We start from the raw sequence: 20,849 nt of genomic DNA on the forward strand, positions 1-20,849 counted from the left end.
TATATTTATTATTATTAATATCTATTATAATATATGCAATAGATTGTGATATTTGAGAAATTTAGTTAACTGGTGTATAGTCTGCGTGAGATAAAGAGAAAAGAAAATTTCAGAATACTAAATGAGACAAATAATTTGATTAGTAAGCATAGTGAATTTTTATGTTAATAATGTGAATAATATTTTTGAGTGAATGCATCTGATAGAGTAAAAATATCATAACCAATTTAACTATCTGATAGAGAAGTATTGATTTTCGATACATATATTTTTTATTTACTTTCTCAAACGGTAGAAACTCATTAAGCACAATAAAAAGATATTTATCACTGATCATGGTTAATCTTAGAGTAAAGTAATTATAGCTATTTAAAAATAATTCTTTGTATCAGTATGGATCAATATATTCCAACCTGTGTATAACACTCACGGTTAATTTATTAAGTACCGACGATTGAAAGCAATTTTAAAAATATTTTTCTTTTTCAAAAATCTTAGGAACTTAAATGTACAAATCTCAGATAAAAATTTTTAATTTAATCAGCAACCATGGAGAGACACAGAAGTATTCGTTGCACTTCAATATACCACTTCATCCAATTATTTTCGTTATTATTGATACACATTTCAAGATCGTTATATAAATATCTTGATTTCTACATAAATTTACGTATACTAAATAAATTAATATAAATTTAGATTCAATTAATATTTAATTTCATGCAATATAATAATTAATATTTAAAATTGTATTTGACATGAATTGACGAATAAATTTGTATTATTTCAAAATAATACTTCCACACGTATAATTTTCAAATCATTCAATATTATCACATTATAAATTTATTACATTTTCTTATTTAATTAATTTTTAATTAAATTCATTTATTTATTATACTTATTTATTCGCTATGCCATTAATTATGATTAATAAGTTCAACATGAACAACTCCACAATTCTTTTCATCCAACTGAAACTACCACAACTTGAACATATTCATCATCGTCATCACTATAATAACCAAAAATTAAATGACTAATCAAAATCCTAGTTTTAAAATATATTTTACACAAAAGAATATAAAACCAGTGATATTCCGAATATCACATAGTATACTATACATTCCTTTCATACTTGTATACTATCACGCAATTAGTATACTAAAACACAAATATCATCATTAAAAAAATTAAATGTCTCAATAGAATACCATTTTCAAAATGTATTTTACTGAAAAATATATAAAACTATAAACCTAATGTTATTTCAAATATAATATAGCGCATTGTACGATTCTTTTCATCCAATTAATATTCACAAAGCGAACATCGTCATTCCCACCATCATCTTCATCATCATCGTCAAAGAATACGCCGTTTATACGCTTTTGCCATAGAAATACAAACGAAATCTCTGGCCTTTTCCGTGGTTGTTCCTACCCCAGTTGTCAGATACGATCCATTCTCTTTAACAGTAGTGCATGCTCTACTTTCTCTGCTGGTCGACCAAAAAAAAGAAAGTGTCTCCACGCGAACTTGCTGTGCCACAAAGGCCATCGGAAGATTTGGAAGTTGTTTTATTACCAGACTTCCTACACGAGTATCGAGCGATCGGACACCAGATGTTGCAACTGACCATCGACAATTCGAGTGTCGTTAGTTGTCCACGTCTCGAAACTTTCCTAATGCAGACAGACTGATCGTGAGACAAGGGTGCAGAAACTACAGTACGCGACAAAACGATGGCGCATACTATGATTTTCAGGATTTCTCGGAACAGATGAAATTTCTGTAAATTATGTTAATAGTAAATAGTAAATAGTAAATTATATGTAATATATATTCAGTAATATTTAATACTATATTTAGTCATTATTATAATAATTATATTACATGTATTATATTATATTAATATTAGATAATATTATATATATACAGTATATATTCACATGAAGTATCTCTTCATAAATAATATAGAAGGAAATTAATCGCAGTTTATATTCATTTTTACCAATTTCACATATTTAAAATTGGCTACGATAAAATATAGCATAAGTATGAAGAAAGAGATCAACTTGATATTAATCTTTGAGGATGAAAAGGTATTTTACTTACTTTAGTCGCAAGAATTACCTATCATGTTGGTTTTAAGAAATAAATAAATAAAAAAATATCGATTTTTATTACGCATATTTACGAAAATATTTCAAAGATTGCAATATATTTCGAATATTTTCATTAAAAGTATTGTATACTATTAACCAAACCTAGTGTTAAATTTAGAAAATAAGTGAATAAATTTTTATTATATTCATAAAAGTATTCCAAAAACATTAATTCTTTCCAAATATTTTGATCAACTTTATCGTGTAATACTAACTTTCCTCTGTAAAATCAAATTTAATTTATATTGTTTTTATATTATATTTGTGATTTCACTATTATAAAATTTATTTACATTATTATTATTAATTAATTATTAGTATTATTGTTATTATTATTGTTGTTGTATTTTTCAAGGAGATAGAACAGTTTAGAATTATTTGGAGAACACTGAAAATCGAAGGAAATTCTGCCATTTTGTCGCTTACTGTACTCTTCCTATTTACCATACTTCGCTCTGTTCAGATATCAATTGTTGGGACATCGAATTGGTCGATTTCCATTCCACCATATCGCGGAGCAATCGTGATACACCGTTGCAATTTAATATTATGAAAGTTCTAATAAAATTGAAATTTGAATCTAACATGGAGAACGTTGAAGTACAGTGAGTTACGTTCCAGGAAGATTAACCCTAGAAATAATCCCCAGGAGAGTTTGTCGAAGACGTACCGAGGCTTTGCCGAGAGATTTACGATTAAAAGAATTTTCTTTGCACAGAAAATTTTCAGAAAAATATATTTCACTGCATCCTTAATTTATATCCTTAATTTTGATGTTAAAAATCTATCGGTGTTGCTAATAAAGGATATTATGCATTGAGAAATTGAATTAAATCGCGTAAAATGAATACATATATTCTTCTTATCACGAAAGAATAGCAAATGCACAGGAAAGAATCGAATTATTTTTGCCAGTACTATAATAATAATATTACACTAATATTTACGTTAATAACGTAATCATTCTAAAAAAATTTTGTTGACGAACGATAGACTCGCATTTAAGGTACGAAATGCTAAACCTCAAGGAATTCTCCTAAGATGGCTATAGAGCTATATATGCATAGTAATTTGGTGGATCGATTACGGAACATCAAAGTCAATAATTACCTCTCAAGAGCTATTCATGCCTCAAGGGTCTTATCTAAGTTCCTTACTATTGATTCTATTCATTCGCGACATATCGAGTACATATAATAATGTGCCTTTATCGTCACTATCCATAAAAATATGCATCACATTTTATGCCATCGTTACCTATAACGCAAGAAACGAGATTCGGTCGAAAGCTATGGTGAAGTCTAACACAAATATTTTATAGATACCTGTTAAAGATAACAATTTTTCACTGCTTCAAGAAAATCTAAATTATATTGTATAGTTATTATACTAATGATACTATATAATGAACTATATACTGTATAGTGATATGATAAATTAAGAAATGTGACGAATAATACTATGCAATGTGATTAAATACTAACACCAATAAAAATTCTGTGCAATACTATTAAATACTGACACTAATACTAGAATTATAGGATATTATTAAATACTGATATTCATACTGTACTATACTATACTGTGCAGTACTATTATATACTAATATTAATAGCCTATTTAATGGGAATTTTAACATAATTAGTGCCAATATCACATAATACTATTAAATACTATTTCTATAAAATTCTGTTAAACATGCATTACCATTAAATACTAACATTAGTATCATACAATAATATTAAACATTAATAATTATACGAATACTATATAATACTAACAAATACCAGTACTATACTACTAAATAGTAGTATAATACTGGCTAATACTAAAGATACTAACTAATGCCGATAATTCTACTCATAAATAGAATACTTATGAATATTACATTTTCCTTGTTAGCAGAATATTATATATTTTATAATAATAAAATGCTTACATAATTAATATCTAAAAATATACTATACATATATAGTATAATACAGTGTATATTATAATATTACATAACACTATTAAATACTACTACTATGAGTTTCTATTAAATACTACCGTTTAATACTAATATTAATATCATACAATAATATTAAACATTAATAGTGATTCTAGCAAATAGTAAATATCATTATTATGCTACTAAATAGTAGATACTTATATTGTAGTATAATATTTATTAATATTACATTTTACTTGTTAGGAGAATACTACATATTATACAATAATAATATACTTACATAATTAGGATTTAACAATTACATATTATAGTATATGTATTAACAATACATATTATAGTATAGCACAATATATATTGTAATAATACATAATATTATTATTCACTATTACTATAAATTTCTGTTAAATACTATCATTAAATACTAAAATTAGTATCATACAATAATATTAAACATTAATAGCGATACTAGCAAATAGCAAATACCAGTAACTATACTGAATAGTAAATACTAATATTATAGTAGAATACTATATATTATGCCATAATAAAGTATTTACATAATTAGTATCTAATAATACATATTATAGTATAATACTGTATATATTGTAATATTCCTGTAATAATAAAAATATTTTATTATTGCGCTACATAGTATTTAATTATTATAGCGTATAAAATTGCATAATCATTATACTATACAATAACTCGTCTAACATAAAAATCGAGTCACATAGAACGACCCCAGTGACTCTCAACCCAGGTTAAGTACATCAAACAATATTTTAATTAGAAGATTTTTTTCGACGCGATTCCAACATCTGCGACATGGCATTCGCATTACTATTTCCCGCAGCTAAATCTTTAAGCTTCTTGCCCAAGGTCTTGATAGACTTAACGACCTCTTAAAGTTGAGGCTAAAGATTTTAGCCGCCCAAGGTCCTAAGCCAATTTGGTTACTCCGCCATGTCATCCTTCGTCTCTTTGCCGTGTCTCTTAAGAACTTAAGAAAACGAAGCAGAGCATGTTGCCAGTGCAAGTTTGCGGATGCAGAACGTCTAATTAAATGTATAAGCGAAACCTAGGGAAAAATGAAATCAAGACGAGTAGCTTAGAAATATAGTGATAGTAAGAACGATGCAATCGTTTTCTGGAATGATTCGCAGTACGTTTCTCCATTGTTCGACGTATTAAATCGCTCGTATCGGTTAGAAAAATAAGCTTGCATTCGAGGTCGAGATCTCCTTATAAAACGAATATATCGTATTTATATAGAATGATTCAAGGAACTGGGCCAGGTTGTGCAACTGTTTCTAGAGAGCTTTGAGGAAAATATGGAGGAATGTTTTGTAGTATTTCAGAGAATTTGTTATTTCCCGGAATGATTATTTTCGAAATTGCATTGGATACGATGTGCACAGAGTAATCGTATATTTTATTCCTCTTTTCTGCACAGATTAATTTCCCGAGTTACTCTAATAATAGAAGGTGTAAGATGGGGTCACTGAAAATTGAATGCTTAATGAAATATTTTAATTTCTCCATTTAATTACTGGGTTTTATTATTACTATATTATTACTATATATATATTATAACTATTATTAATTTGTAATATACTATATTTTATGTAATTCCTATATAAATAATATTATAGTACTATATGAATAGTAATATTATAATATAATAATATAATAATTATAATATATGGTAATTACTATATGTGTATTGTATATGCACTCATGATAATATTATATCTAAATTGAAGTACAATTTTATATTTACAAAAATATACATTTGTATCCATTACCTTCTTATTAAAAAGAGAGGTACATATTGAAAAATTGATTTCAATATAAATTAAAATGAAATTTGTGAAATCGTGTGACAATGAGATAACGTTAAATGCAAAAATTTTAATGAAAAGTTGAAAAGTGATCATTTAGGTCATAGTGGATTTAGTATCAAGTGTCAAAGCAGTATTATAAACGAATTTTACGTAATTCCTAATTAACCTTTGTTCCCATAATACAATCAATGGAGTCAAAAATTCTTTTTAACTTCCTACCTTTACACTAGAATTTCCAAAAGGGTTAAAATTAATTGTTTCAAACTCTTTATTCTTGCAGTTACCAAAAATATATAGCACTACATGTCAAAATCAATATTGATTTTTATTCAAATAGAAAATTAATTTGATACACTTATACTATAATTATCAAGTATTATCTATATATATAGATAATATATTTGGTGTTAGAGTGGAATGAAAAATATAATTTACGTTACATAAAAATGATATATGTATGTAGTGTTTTATAAAAGATAAATATTATAAAATTGAAGAAATTTGTGAATTCTAGTTTTTTAAAATTTCTTAAGATTTCATAAATATAAAATGGAGGAGAGGTGGAACTAATGGCTATCAGAGGAATAAATTAGATTTATATCGTCTCCTTTATTGCTTCTCGATGAACCTGGATTAATGCCAAAATAAACCTCGAACTAGGCCACTTTCAATCTCCTACTTTTATTATCAAACTTGAAAACGAAGAAAATATCGCTATGAAACATGGAGTATAGGAAAGAAATTTCGAAGGAAATTTCTGTCTTACGGAACAATAGTGCCTACGATTGTTACAGACCAAGTTTCCAAAAGTTTTCAAGAGGGCACAACATGTGTGGTAAAAGCTTCAATCCCCTAAAGGCCAAGTTCAAGATTTATGACGCCCAAAGAATTTAAGAAAAACAGAGTACATTTCCTTGTCACTTGTAAAAAGTTACACCATATTTTTGATTATATATAAAATATAATCTTATTAAATTTCAAAAGAAAAAATTTAGGACAATATTCATCATACAGTTAACAAGAAATAGAATAACCAAAATAAATATAATTTACTCGTAATTGAACGATATCAACTTTTCTTTGGAAAATAGCAGTTTGAAATATTCTTTTATCAAAGACCAAAGCTATTAACCCCATTTTCTTAATTTCTCAAAATTTCAAATTAATACAAAATTAATACAAATAATTCTTGATAAATATTACGCAAGGAAGTGAAATACTGTGCTAAACTTATGAGAAAACCACCACCAGTAAAACATGAAACGTGATATTGGACAATTTTTAAATAAAAATGTGACGGATTTCATTGTTTAAACTTTGGAGTATTCTCGTTTGATTCGATTTATACATTTTTTACTCACTTTTCAGTTGCTCCTGTTCTCAGATTTCTTATTTATTTTCGTTTCTTTCTGTATATGTATTTTTCACCTACTTTTCGTTGCTTCCATCCTTAAATATTTTATTTATTTTTGGCGACTTCTATCCTTGAATTTTTCATTTCCTTTCGGTGTAAATATATCAGTGCACGAAGAGTGATAAATTATAGGATGACTACCACTTTTATTCCATGGAGGATGATATAGTAAATTATTCATATGCGTAAAATTTAATCTAAAGAATAAATGCAATTATAAAACTGAAATATCGACTTATACAGACGAAAGGGACCATATGAGGAATATATTGGAGACAGGAAAGAAAATCGTACATTATTCGTGATATTTTTATAAACAGAGTAATGATTGGGGAAAACTATAATGCTATTTGTGGTAGAAGAAAATGATTCTAAAATTATTCTAAAAATTATAGTGTTTAAATATTTTAAAGGTTTACCTCGTCTGTTTACAGGCTGTTCGAAGAAAATGAGGAATTGGTGCAGATGTTCTCGCGATTTCTGGACTTGAAGTCGAAAGAGGAACGTTTCGACATGGTAGAATTGGGGAAACATGCGGAAAAAGTAATGGCTGCCCTAGACGAAAGTATCAGAGGGCTTGACAACATGGATGACTTCCTGTCCTGCCTTCACCAAGTCGGAGCCACACACACGAAGATTCCTGACTTTAATCCACAGTATTTTTGGGTAAGCTCGTAAGAGAAAAATAATTACGGTATTGCGTTAATTGCAACAAAATTTATTTATTCAATTGTACTATTTATGGCAAATTTATTCCTTCAATTTAATTATTTATTCCAAATTTATTCATACAATTTAATTAATTTTTAATTTTCTTCCAAATTTATTCATTTATGGAACACTCAATTTGAATATTTATTCGTCAAAAACATTTATTTAGTTTCGTTTTAAATAATATTGAAAAATCTTAGTGCTATTGTAAATGTTTAACGATTTAGAAGAATGAATAGTAATTAATAAAAAAATATTGCAGTAAAATGTTTCATATAATGCGAGAAATATGGAAACGGTTTTTTATCTGGTGACTTTTTCAAAGAGAAAGAGCTTTAGAGACATTTTATATTTTTAAATGAAATATTAATTTACTTTTTCATTTTCTGGCCCTTTATAATAATAATTGTGCTCTATGTGATTGGGAAATTCAAAATTAATAAATGTGAATTATAACGGTATTATATATATTCTAAATAAAAAATTATATTATGCGGTAATCGTATCTATATAAAAATATATCTGTAAAATGACTTATTTAAGAAACGAAGTGTGTCAATCTCACCCTCTCTTCAACTTCGCTCACTTGCACATTGCTTCTCTAAAAATAACGTGGATATTTTTAAACAATATTATCAGCTATTTATTCATCGGGATTTTCAATTAATTCCTATGAGATAAGCAAGAATAAAGGCAAGTTTAATTAAAATTATTTATCATAACTTTTATCATAACTTTAATTAACTAATTATTTATTTTATTTATTATTTATTTACCTTATTATTAATTGTATTATTATTTATTATTTTATTTATTTCTTAATAAATTTATTTACATTATTAAATTTCTATATATTAATAATTTATCAAATTTTCACGTAATTATAATGATTTTTAATCTATAGAAAATTTTTACAGTAGCATTCATAAAAGTGGAGTTAATATCTCAGAACTAAATTCGTAAATTTAGTTTTTAAATAAGTTTCAATAGAAAACATAAATCATATATAAATAAAATTATGTATAATAAGAATATACTTAGAAGTAAATATGTTACTAGTTTCTGACAAGATGGTGCGAAAATGTGAATTATACATTAAGATATAATTTAAGAATTTTATTAAATTCATTTTACAAATATTTTAATAAATGTGATAAGTATTGCATAAATATTAATCTGAATTACTGACGAATATTTTTCTGTAATAATTATGTAACTTAAAGCAATACATATAATATTCTTATCCAGATTTGTACAGAGAATATTGATTCTGGAATGAGCGAGATTGAACCATTTTACAATAGAATTTATAAACTTTTAAACATGCAAATTACAGCAACACTCTATTTTTGTCGAAGTTTCCGCAATTTTAACAGTATATCCACCGTGACATTAATTTTCTGCTTACCCTGAACCTTGTTATTTAATGCAAAACGAGCTTTTCCCAACAATCGTTACAGTGAACGGTGCAACTTCTCTCCAACTAGACACTCACCCAATTAACTTTGTATAAAAATTTACCTACATATGTTGTTCATATATATTACGACACAAACATTGACAATATTCACAAATATTCAAAGTAAAAATATAAAAATACAAATATAAAAGGAATAAATATAAAGAATATAAAATAATTAATTATGAAATAAAGATAATTTATTAATCCGAATACATTTGTTATATAATAAACAAAATCTGTTTAATAAATTTCTAATAATTTCTTATACCTTTATAAATTAATTTAAATACATGTTCCAAAAAAATAATACTATTTTCATTTATTATTTATAAATTACATTATAAACTACAGTTATGTATGTGTAAACTATCCAAAAATATTAACAATAATGGAGAACAGCTAAAATAAGGAAGAAATATTACAAAAGGAGATTATTCTTGCAGAAATAGTGATGAACAAGAAATGTTAATATTTAAAATAAATAATACTATTTCACTTTTAAAATAATTAACAAATTTCTCATCGATATTACCATAAAATTATGTTAACTATAAAATTTCACTCGTAAAAGTCTTGTACAAAAGTCTTTGATAAAATCGTATTAAAATATTACACAATAAATTATCTAATCTTTCACCAAAAAATTAAGAAAAATGAAAATAGCTGTATAAAAAACGCGGTTTGTAAGAAAGCAATTTATCAAACATTTTGTGTCTAAAAGGATTTTCCAAGAATTCTATCTCTTTTCCTCCTCGCTCAACGATTTTCCGTCAGCGAGTGTGTAAAAGGTCTTTGATTTCTCTTTGACGGTTTTCCCGCGTCTCAAATGTCGTCTCCATAGTTTTGTTACGCTCTAGCCTCGTAACATCCCTGTAGACGATTTCGGAGGTCGCCAGAGGGGCAAGAACACATTCCGTCGTTGCTGAAAGTAAAAGATACCTTTGTCTCGCAGAAACAAAGCCGGAAAGATGCATGGTATACATGTTTCCTGAATATTCACGCTGAACAGTGTAACATGTTGTGTGCGGTAAACCGTATTTGTACACACAACCACAACAGATTCAACAGCACGAATTTATATTGTTACCTTAATATTTCGAATAACACTAGCATAACATATTCCAAGTCGATATAATGAGGAAAATATTCAAATGCTCCCTTTTTATTATGCTTATAATAAATGACTCGTGAGAATAATGCAGTATTAAGAATATTATAAATAATCAAATTGGAGAAATTATTATTATAATATTAGTATTATAATTAATAACATTAATAATAAAAATTAAATTAAATTAAATTAAATTAATAACAAAAATCAATATTATAATATTAAAATTAAAAATTATGAAGGATTGAAACGCATTTTCAACAGAAAAATGTTATACAGCAATAATAATTATTAACAATTTTATATTCGTTAAAGAAGTAATAAAAATGATAATAATTTTAAAAATTCGTGAAATGTAAAACAAATTAACATAAATAGAAATTCTGATTTATCTTTTATTTTTTTTATTATAATATTTCGATTCAAGATAATAAGAATAAAATTGTATTAAACAAAAATTTTTAAAAATTGACTGTCTACTTATGATACAAAAATAATTGAAATATATAATTGAATATGTAGAAATGAAGGGTAAGCGGAAAAAACAGGAAATGTTTATTTTTAATAATTTTAGGTGCACATTTTCACAATGGTAGCTAAAAGTAGGAATTGTATAAAAATTTCACATTCAAGAAAAGCAAAGAGTTAGAATGAAATTAGTAGTCCTTTCTAACGTAACAAAAAATAATTTCACTTTGTCTCAAAACAACAGAAACGTAAAATTCATGGATTATACGTAGACTTACTTTATAAAACCGTATAAAAATAATTAAAATAACAATACTTATTACAAAAATGTTACGATTAGAAGTACACGTTGCAAATTCAAAAAGATCACGCATAACAGATCCCAAATACACCTCACAATCTTATTTACATTGCAATCATGTCCACCTTCTATTTCAATGCATTTCATTTGCAGAAAATTGAGCGACCGTTCTTAGAAGCCGTGAAGCGAACTTTAGAAGACCGATACTCGGAGAACGTGGAGATAACCTACAAAATGACGATCAAGTTCATCATCGAAACACTGATCGAGGGCTTCAACAAGGCTCAGAACGACAAAGCACAGAGCGGCACTGCTAAATCCTAGTCGTCTTAGCCGTGAAGGAACCAAAACAGATTTACCGATGATCGCTTTGTCTATACAGGACTAAGCCATCGAAACGGGAAACGAACGATACCAGACGAACGAACGAATCAATCGATCCACCATAATCGTTTGTTTATTCCACGGTATCCTCGACTCAAGCCGGGTTAACCGGTCTACGATGTGATCGCCATCTATCGAACATTCGACGAAGCATGGGATAAATCACGCGACGTCGAGCAGCGTTCTTTTTTACCGTGGCACGAACAGTGCCCCATGGTTGGTTAGGTTCGAAATCTCTTTCCTTCGAGCGGGTCTCGGTCATGGGAAGTAATTCGCAAGAAATAATAGCCGTGGTTATAGTGTCGCACTCACCATCGTCTCATATCACGACGAGCGGCGAAACGAACCGTGGACTCTCTTGACGGCCAAAGAAAACTGGTAATGCGTTCTCATTTAACATTTATCAACTTCCAGTTCACGGAAAAAGCTTCTTTGTGTGATTATTTCTATCGTCGAACACGATCCCATCGTTCCTTCGGGATAATTCATATACCTTGAACACCGGCGGCAGCATCGAGAGGTGATGAAAAGGAGCAAAGTTAACAGAAATAGCGTTACACTTGCCATTCGCTTCAGCGCACTATCGATTATGGAATTTGAACGATGTAAATATGGTACACGCGTATCGCGGATTATCGCAAACAACTGCCAGGGATTATTTGCATTGCAGAGCTTGGGCGAAATGCCGCAGGGTGGCGTTGTCGAAAACTTGGAAATATGTTTAATGGCAACTTGTTGAAATTGCAAATTACTGTAATTAAAATTCGACGGGTTTTCGCTTAATTTGTTTATTTTTCTTTGCTTTTGTGTGCAGTGCGAATGATTTATAAATGAAAATAATTATCCTTGGGGTTTTAAGTGACTCTGGGATTTTATCACGTATTAATTTTGAATTAAATATCGAAATACTTAATGGAGTAATAAATTTTTAAAATTAATATTCTTTTTCAAATTGTACAAAGATATTACTAGAAGAATTTAAGAATGGAATTATTGGAACTGAATGATAGAAAATGTTATACGTCTTGTGTCAGATTGAATATATCGAGAGATAATTATTAACAACAAATTGTATTGAAACTTGATATGAACTTTACAAAGAGGAAATATTAAATTTCCATTGCAGAAATGTTGTATGGAAATTAATATAAATATAATATGAATAATATAACATTCAAGAGATTATAATAAAATTTAATCGAATTTTACAATTTAAATATAAATTTAAGTTAAACGATAAATTAATGTTCAATTTAAATTTAATAATTTTCATAAAGGACAATTCTATACGAAGAATATCTCTCTCCTAAAAATCTTTTTTTAATATTTTGTACCATTTATTTATTTATTTGTTAATTTACTTAGTTACTTACTTAGTTACTTACTTGTTTATTTACTTATTTATTTATTTACTCGCTCGTTTATTTATTTATTAACTTATTTACTTATTTATTTATGTCTTCCTTCCAAGGCTATTTCTCTATTAAAAGGGGGTCATAAAAATTATTCGGGAACATATCACGATTTTTATCGAGAAACTTTATGACAGTCTATATTTGAATGATTTACGAGACACTTTATTTACGTAGAAAAATCGTTACTTACTGTGGCCACGTTGAATGCACCACTACCCTGGAATTAAAGTGCAAACAGGTATATATTCGCATGCAGCAAACTCAAATGCATCTGAAGCGATTTCACATACACTTCTGGCTCTCAATACACGATCGATAATTGATACCAGAATAATGGTTACCTTGAACCAATCGAAGTAGACTATTGCTTTTATTCATGACAACCTTGGATTACATAAGTTACTTAGGACATCTTTCTGTCAGAGAAAAAACAGAAAGTATTTTTCATTAAATGCAACAGTTATCGTTATTGTTATCATTATAATGTTACCATTATAATATTAGAGTAAGTGAAAATTTGGAATTTCAAAATCACGTTAATTTTATTATTCGAAAAATTTTGGTTTAACTTGCTTTTTCCTTTATTAATTTATTTTAATCCACGATTCGACTAGGTGCGTTTACACAAGAGAAATTCGCAGGAATGTGAAATTTAATCAATTGCTACTTGTTATGAATCATTCGTGTCATTTTATACGGGAAAATGAAGAAATTAATGGTAGTAAAGTAAGTACAGTAAAACCTCCAGTATTTGAATTAATAGGGAATAAGGAGACATGATCATTCGAATAATATAATATTCGAATCGTGTTTGTTTATAATAATCTGATTGTATTTGACAAGAATAATAATAAGGAAATAGCTTATTTATGAATCCCGTATACTGTCTATGTTAAATTATACTGATTTCTTAATATATCGATCAAAAAAATTCTGCTATTTGTGTTTTAGATCATCTAAATGCCATTTTTCTATCATAGACACTTGATACGTGAAAATATCTTCAACATTGTGAACTATTGCGATTTCACTGACACATTTACCGTTTTCTAACCTCTAAAGTAATTCATGTTCCGTTTCAACTGTCAGTACCATGCGTTTCCTCTTTGACGCCATTAATTAAAGCGAAAGGTATATCGACGTATAATACCTGTTTCATACTATAGTAATGAAGAATACATACTGTTCGAATCGAAGAATATTTAAGTAACGGAATATTCGAACAGTGAAACATTTGGATACTAACATATTCAAATGATAAGACATTCGAATATTGGAATATTCGAATGGTAAAATATTTAAATAATGTAATATTTGAATGACGATTCGTGTGAATAGTGGAATATACGAATCTTAAAATGTTTGAATGGTAAAATATTGGAATGATAAGACATTTGAGTACCAGAATATTCGAATGGTAAAACAATTGAATAGCAGAATATTCAAATGATAAGACATTCGTATAGCAAAATATTCGAATGGTAAAATATTTGAATAGTGGAATATTTGAATTGTAAAACAATTAAATAGTGGAGTATTCAAATGGTAAAACATTTGAATCGTGGAATGTTCGAATAGTAAAATATTTAAGCGAATAAAAACATTTGAATACTATAATATTCAAATGGTAAGACGTTCGAATAACGGAATATTTAAATTGTAGAACGTTCGAATAGAAAAGTATTCGAATAGTAGAACACTTGGATGATGGAATATTGAAATGGTAAAACAATGGAACATCGGAATATTCGAATGAAGAAAGATTTGAATAGTCGAATATTGAAATGGTGAAATCTTCGAGTAGCGGAATACTTAAATGGTCAAATGTTCGAATAGTGTAATATTCGAATGGTGAAACATCCGAATAGTAGGTATTCGGATAATGGAGGTTCTACTGCATCTCCGCGTTCCCAAATGTTGAAAAACTGCAAAACGCTTTGGCATTTGTTGTTGAATGTGCCGTACTTGACCCACGAGGTGCAAACATTTTTCGCACGGAAATTGCGATTCGTGCTTCGCTGTATCTGCCACGGCCATGCAGCTGTCGTTAATTCGTGTGTCACGGAGCGTTTCAAAGTCGCCTCGTTACAAGGGAGCAATATTGGAAAGTGCTACAACGGGTAACAAAGAAATCGATAACCTGTATTCTCTCAAAGTACAGAATCCATTAGGCCGCTTATAAGCGTGACAAGATGCAATGGCACGTGTGCGAAAAAGATTATTAATAAGTGGTACAATTGGAACTCGATAGTTAGCTTTCACAAACTCGATGTTAGATTCGATAAACGAGGTAAAAGGAGATCAATTGAATAGATTCTTATTGGATACATCGCTATTGGAAATGGACCAACTGTTTTGAGGTTAGATATACTATATATGGAAACTATAGCTATAGTCGCTCATGAAAGTATTTGGATAGTCTGCAATCCAAAATGTCGGAAAATAAAATAAGTTCTTTAGACTAGAATCTTTAGAATAGTATCAGAATTGTAGCAAGATGCATATCTTAAATTTGAATATTTTTGTGAGCTATTTAAATGATATATTCGTATGCTATAAATGTATGATAACCTAACCTATAAATTTTAATCGTCACCGATATGTCGAATCTGTTTACAATCTTACTCTTATATTCTACGTCACTCTTTACTGAAGTTACAAAATTATTTTCAACTTTACAGTCTGAAGTGCGTATTTCATTAATAATTTGGATCACGAGTGTTCGCATACTTCCATGAGCAACTGTACATGTGTCGATTGTGTTGGAACTCTCATTGTCTGAAACTCGGTATGCAAAGAATAAGTAAATCGACGTACAATTCATGTGGTGTCATAGTTACGATTGTTTAGAGCATCTATTTTCGAGAATTAATCGGGACAGGTTACTGTATGTTGAAAACTCGTGTACGCATTACTTAGTGAAATAATATTATAATAAAATCCCATGACCATGTTATACTTATTCTCCTATCATACATTGCGATCTAAACAACTCGAATTTTCAGTAGCTTTTCTGTAAAGTTACGCATCATTTTTATATCGATTAATATAACGTTGAATCACACTGAAATAAAGTGTCGAAAAAGATATTGAAGGTACGTATGAAAACATGAAAACATTTCACGTTATTTATTTCAGACATCGATCTATAAATATTACGAAATTATCTATAGTGATCGAACAAAATTAGAAATGAATTCTCTTTCAAAAATAAAAATTAATTTTGTTCATTTACGTGCACCCCAAAATGCAAATTTGATTAATTATAAATAAAAACCGATTTTCGAGTTTAATAAATAAAAATTAGGGGTACGTGAGTAAAATTTCAAAAATAAAATACGATGAAAAATATTAAAGATACATTAGTCTGGATTATACCATACAGAAATTTGAAGTGACGCTACATAAAACAACTTCAAACAAAGGATCGCGATACAACGCGTTGATGAAGCAAAAGAATTTGAAACAAAGCTCGATTTTAATAAATTAAAAGGTATTCACCAATACGAACAATTATTTCCGACGAATCCTCGATTACTTTACTCTCAGTGCTGTGCGAATCATATTTATCTCCAAGGGAGTAATTAAATCCCAAAGGCACATTTGTCACGAAACAACAATAACCTGAAAATTTGATAACCGACCGAACAAAATAAATATCGTTGGATCTCGTGAAAATTCTTTACCACGATATTCCACGTGCGTGTAAAACGGATCACTTGCATATAAACAATAAAAATAGGAGACAAAAGATAAAAAAACACGTTTGCACGCTCATCGACATATTTCCACCATAGCGACATGATTTTTATAGTCATGGAACAAAAGGAGAAAGAAATAGCATCATGGGCGTGTATATTCCTTTGACCGTCAAAAGATAACTATAGATTTTTACTCGCGATTAAGAATGAAAAGTACGCGAACACTAGGCTGTATCCCTTTGCGCAATGTCAATTTCCTAGGCGGTCCTTGAGACACAGGGCCCCTTTATTTCTGTATCTTCCTCGCCGTATATATCTATCTCTGATTTCTCTCTGAGGTCAATTTATTTGTGTCGCTCGTTGTCGAGGATATCAAGTCACGCGGTTCTCTAAGAGAATAATAAGTTTCGTTCGCAGACGATTAACAGATGACTCCACTTGTCAACGTCTAGGCGGCATGCGTTCGGAGGATGGAAGGTCCTCGTTCGCTGCGTTCAGTTCCGATCGTACGTACCAACCGTTCATTGCAGCCACGTGTAAATAATGCGTGATCAATTCGAGAGTTTCGTTTGCCAATTTCTGTTCGAATCGTAACACGACATTGTAGACCGAGAATATCATTAAAAAAGGAATCATTGTACGTAGAAATTCATTCGTAATTAAGTGCTGAGAAGCCACTATTTCAAAATAGAAATAATATTCGTATTTACCTTTTCGATTTAAGTATTTAATTAATCGAAGAATTTTGTATTTTCTTTTTAAATTTGTGTTAATTAATTTTCAGTTTATGTTAACGATTTATGTACTCTGTCGATATACGTGTAATTTTCTGTTCTTCGTATCGAAATATTGTACAGTGTCTCCTGTGGTACTCTTGTCAAATACAATGCTTAAAATGCATTTCGTCATGGATCATATTTATTCGATGCTATTTCAACTAATTTATTCAGTATTATTATTTTATAGCTTATATTTTAATGTTTAAAATGTATAAGGAAATTCCCAAATAAAGTTACAAATGTACAAATAAAATCTGCTGACAGAATTTCCCAGTTAACCTAATATTTTATATCTATAGAAACGTCATATTAAAAAGTAATGCGTTAATGATCTGTATATACAGGGTGTTACAAAAAAAAGTGTTAAAAGTTTTGTGAGAGTGTATTCACGGGGAATAGAAGATAATATCGATCTTAAAATTATTCTTATCGATATTGTATCAGTGCATTGTATTTTACAATGCCCAATATCATAAATGTCCATCTTGACAATATTATGACAAATTTTGTTATTGACAAAATGAATGTAAATAAAAGAATTGATTTGGAAGTAAAATTTATATTATTATATTGAAATATACTTAAAGTGTAACGCATTTTAATTAAATATAAATTTATTATTACATTAAAAATAATAATATTACGTTCATATTATAATTCAAAATTGTATAACCCAGATTATTATTAATATTAATAAAGACTTCTTGACGGAAAGTTTGAAAGAGTACGTCGATTTATAATATGTTTTATATAAAGGAAGACACGTATAATACTTTTTACAAATTTGTATCCTCCGTTTTCAAATAATTAAATTTAATATTTATATCAAATGCAATGATGTCACCAAGTTTCGCATCTTCTTTTGCAACATCCTGTATTTTTCTACTAATTTCAATTATTCCATTTTATTTTGTATATTGTATTTTTATAAAATCATTTACTCAATCGTGTACTACCAAAATTTCCTAAACTTTCCTAAAATTACCTAACCAAGTAATAGAAAATTGTAATTCAAAAAATGTTTAAAATTCTTTCAAAATTTCAATATTCCCCATTTTTGTTCACATTTTTGAGTCAAGACGTCTGTGAAAATATCAAAATAAACTACACGTCGTCCAAAAATATCTCATCCACTATAATTAACAATGATGATGTACCTTTTATTTATTTACATCCTAGGCATGTGTTTTACTTTAGTAGACCTAAGAAATTCGCATTTTCAGTGAGAATTAACCATAGGAAATCCTAACAAGGCTAAAAATTGAACATTGATACATGTCGAAAATAATCGATGGACCTTCTCGAACAATATATTACGACGGAAACATTAGCAATAGTACGTACAAATAAGTCAGACAACAGGCCTACTCTATGCGTTAAAAATGCGACCACGTAAGCGTACGTTCGCCATTATAACACGGTTCGCTATAAGGTATTCTAAAATTGTTCCTCGATCAACGAGAGTGAGAGAGAGGGAGAGAAAGAAGAAAGAACGATGCGTACTTTGCCTCAGAGAGAAAATACGTGTTCAATAATAGGGGAGAAAAAAAAAAAAAAATAATGAATATGTAACGCGGCTTTCACGTTATACACGATCGTCCGACTTCAAAACTTCAAATACTATTCGCGTTTGTACAAGCGTATCATTACGTAATTGGCATTCCGCGGTGTATTATCAGAATGAAAAGAAGTCACTGTCGAGCATTGTAATCCAGTGGAAACTTTTCCTATTTTTAATATAAACATTTCGTATCCGGTCGAAGCTTGGCAAATTTGGACCTGGGCCGAGATCAAGAAGTTTCTAACCAGCGAATTTCTACGATCGTGTACGATGTGAGCATAATCTTATTAACCAAAGAAGTAAGATCGATCAACAAGCTAGGTAAGAGAACAGCGTCTTCGCGGTTCGTTACACGCACAATTGCCAATTGTTTTTAAACTTTAACTTTGTAATAGATAATTTAATTACCTTCAAATGTGACTGAAAAATTCTTTGCGAATTATTTAAAAATCGCTATAAGTGGTAAAGAGTGTATAATATTGCCCATAGTATTTGAATTACCTTTTAAACTCGTACCCGAGCTGAAAGGAAGGTAAAGGGAATGCATAATGAGGGAACAAAATGAAAATGTTGCGAATTATTCATTAAGTGGTTTTAAAATGGAGAGTTTTCGAAATGTATGAAATTTGTGAAACGTACAGTGGAACCTTCGAAATCCTCACATAAAGGAATATGTACTCAAATCCTCTTGTAAGGGTTATTTTACAATTCAAAAGCAATGTCGATAGCAAGAAAATGAAATGTAACGAAATGTAATATTTTTTAAAATTATTTATTTTTATTATTTATTTGTTATTAAGATGTTCCAATTTTTGGTTTGTTAAAGTATAAGAAATTAACACAAAGCGTGTCGTGTTTAATCCTACTTGTATTTTCGAACTCAGAAAGCTGTGAAAACTTCGTGCGTTACTTTTTGCTGCCGTAGTATGTAAGACGTTTAGGCGCATAATGCCCATTTCACGCTAACGTAACGAAGGAAAAATTAATAGCGAAATATTCGAGTACTAAAACGTTTCCACCATAAAGTTTTACTCTATAATGAAGGTTTTACTGTACTACGTTTTATTTCTTAAATCTTTGTACCTAATTTCACTTCATTCTGTTAAACATAACAATTAAAAATTGCGTTCTAACGAACGTGTATTATTTTAACGAACCACGATGTCGCTGTGGTATATGTTGCATGAAATGATTATTAAGAAAATCTGTATGAAATTGTTGTGACACAAAACGACGGCGGATTTTTAAAAAATTTTCTGGAGGAAAGAAAAAATCCGCTGTAACGCGAAATCGCGCACGGCACATTAGATGTGTATGGTAAGGAACTATTTGCTCGACTTATGATAACTGAACATTACCTCGATGACACGTCTTTTCTTCCGAAACATGCAGCCCCCTCTCGTAATTCACCGTAGAACTTTTATACATGAAATACGGCTTCGTAATCGTGAAAGTGAAATTACACGTGAAAGGGGGAAAAAAAAAAACAAAGAGAAAATATCAAGTGCCTACATCATTTTCAATTTACAATTTATTTCCGAAGACTCGCGAAATTTAAATTATCACGTCGAATTATTTA

The 20,849-nt window shown here is 29.0% G+C and overlaps 1 protein-coding gene across 1 annotated transcript in view; it reads left to right on the plus strand.

The window, feature by feature from the left end:
* LOC108546664 (globin-1) overlaps positions 1 to 12,458 on the plus strand; it is a 66,365-nt gene extending 53,907 nt beyond the window's left edge. The window contains exons 2-3 of the mRNA XM_017898873.1: positions 7,812 to 8,043; positions 11,584 to 12,458. Of these exons, the coding sequence (XP_017754362.1) occupies positions 7,812 to 8,043; positions 11,584 to 11,754 (403 nt within the window). The 3' untranslated portion in view covers positions 11,755 to 12,458. The remainder of the gene's footprint in view (positions 1 to 7,811; positions 8,044 to 11,583) is intronic.
* The last annotated feature ends 8,391 nt before the right edge of the window (positions 12,459 to 20,849 follow it).

The sequence above is a fragment of the Eufriesea mexicana genome, unplaced genomic scaffold (genome assembly GCF_001483705.2).
Source record: "Eufriesea mexicana isolate 0111107269 unplaced genomic scaffold, ASM148370v2 scaffold745, whole genome shotgun sequence".
In the NCBI taxonomy this organism is placed as follows: Eukaryota; Metazoa; Arthropoda; class Insecta; order Hymenoptera; family Apidae; genus Eufriesea; species Eufriesea mexicana.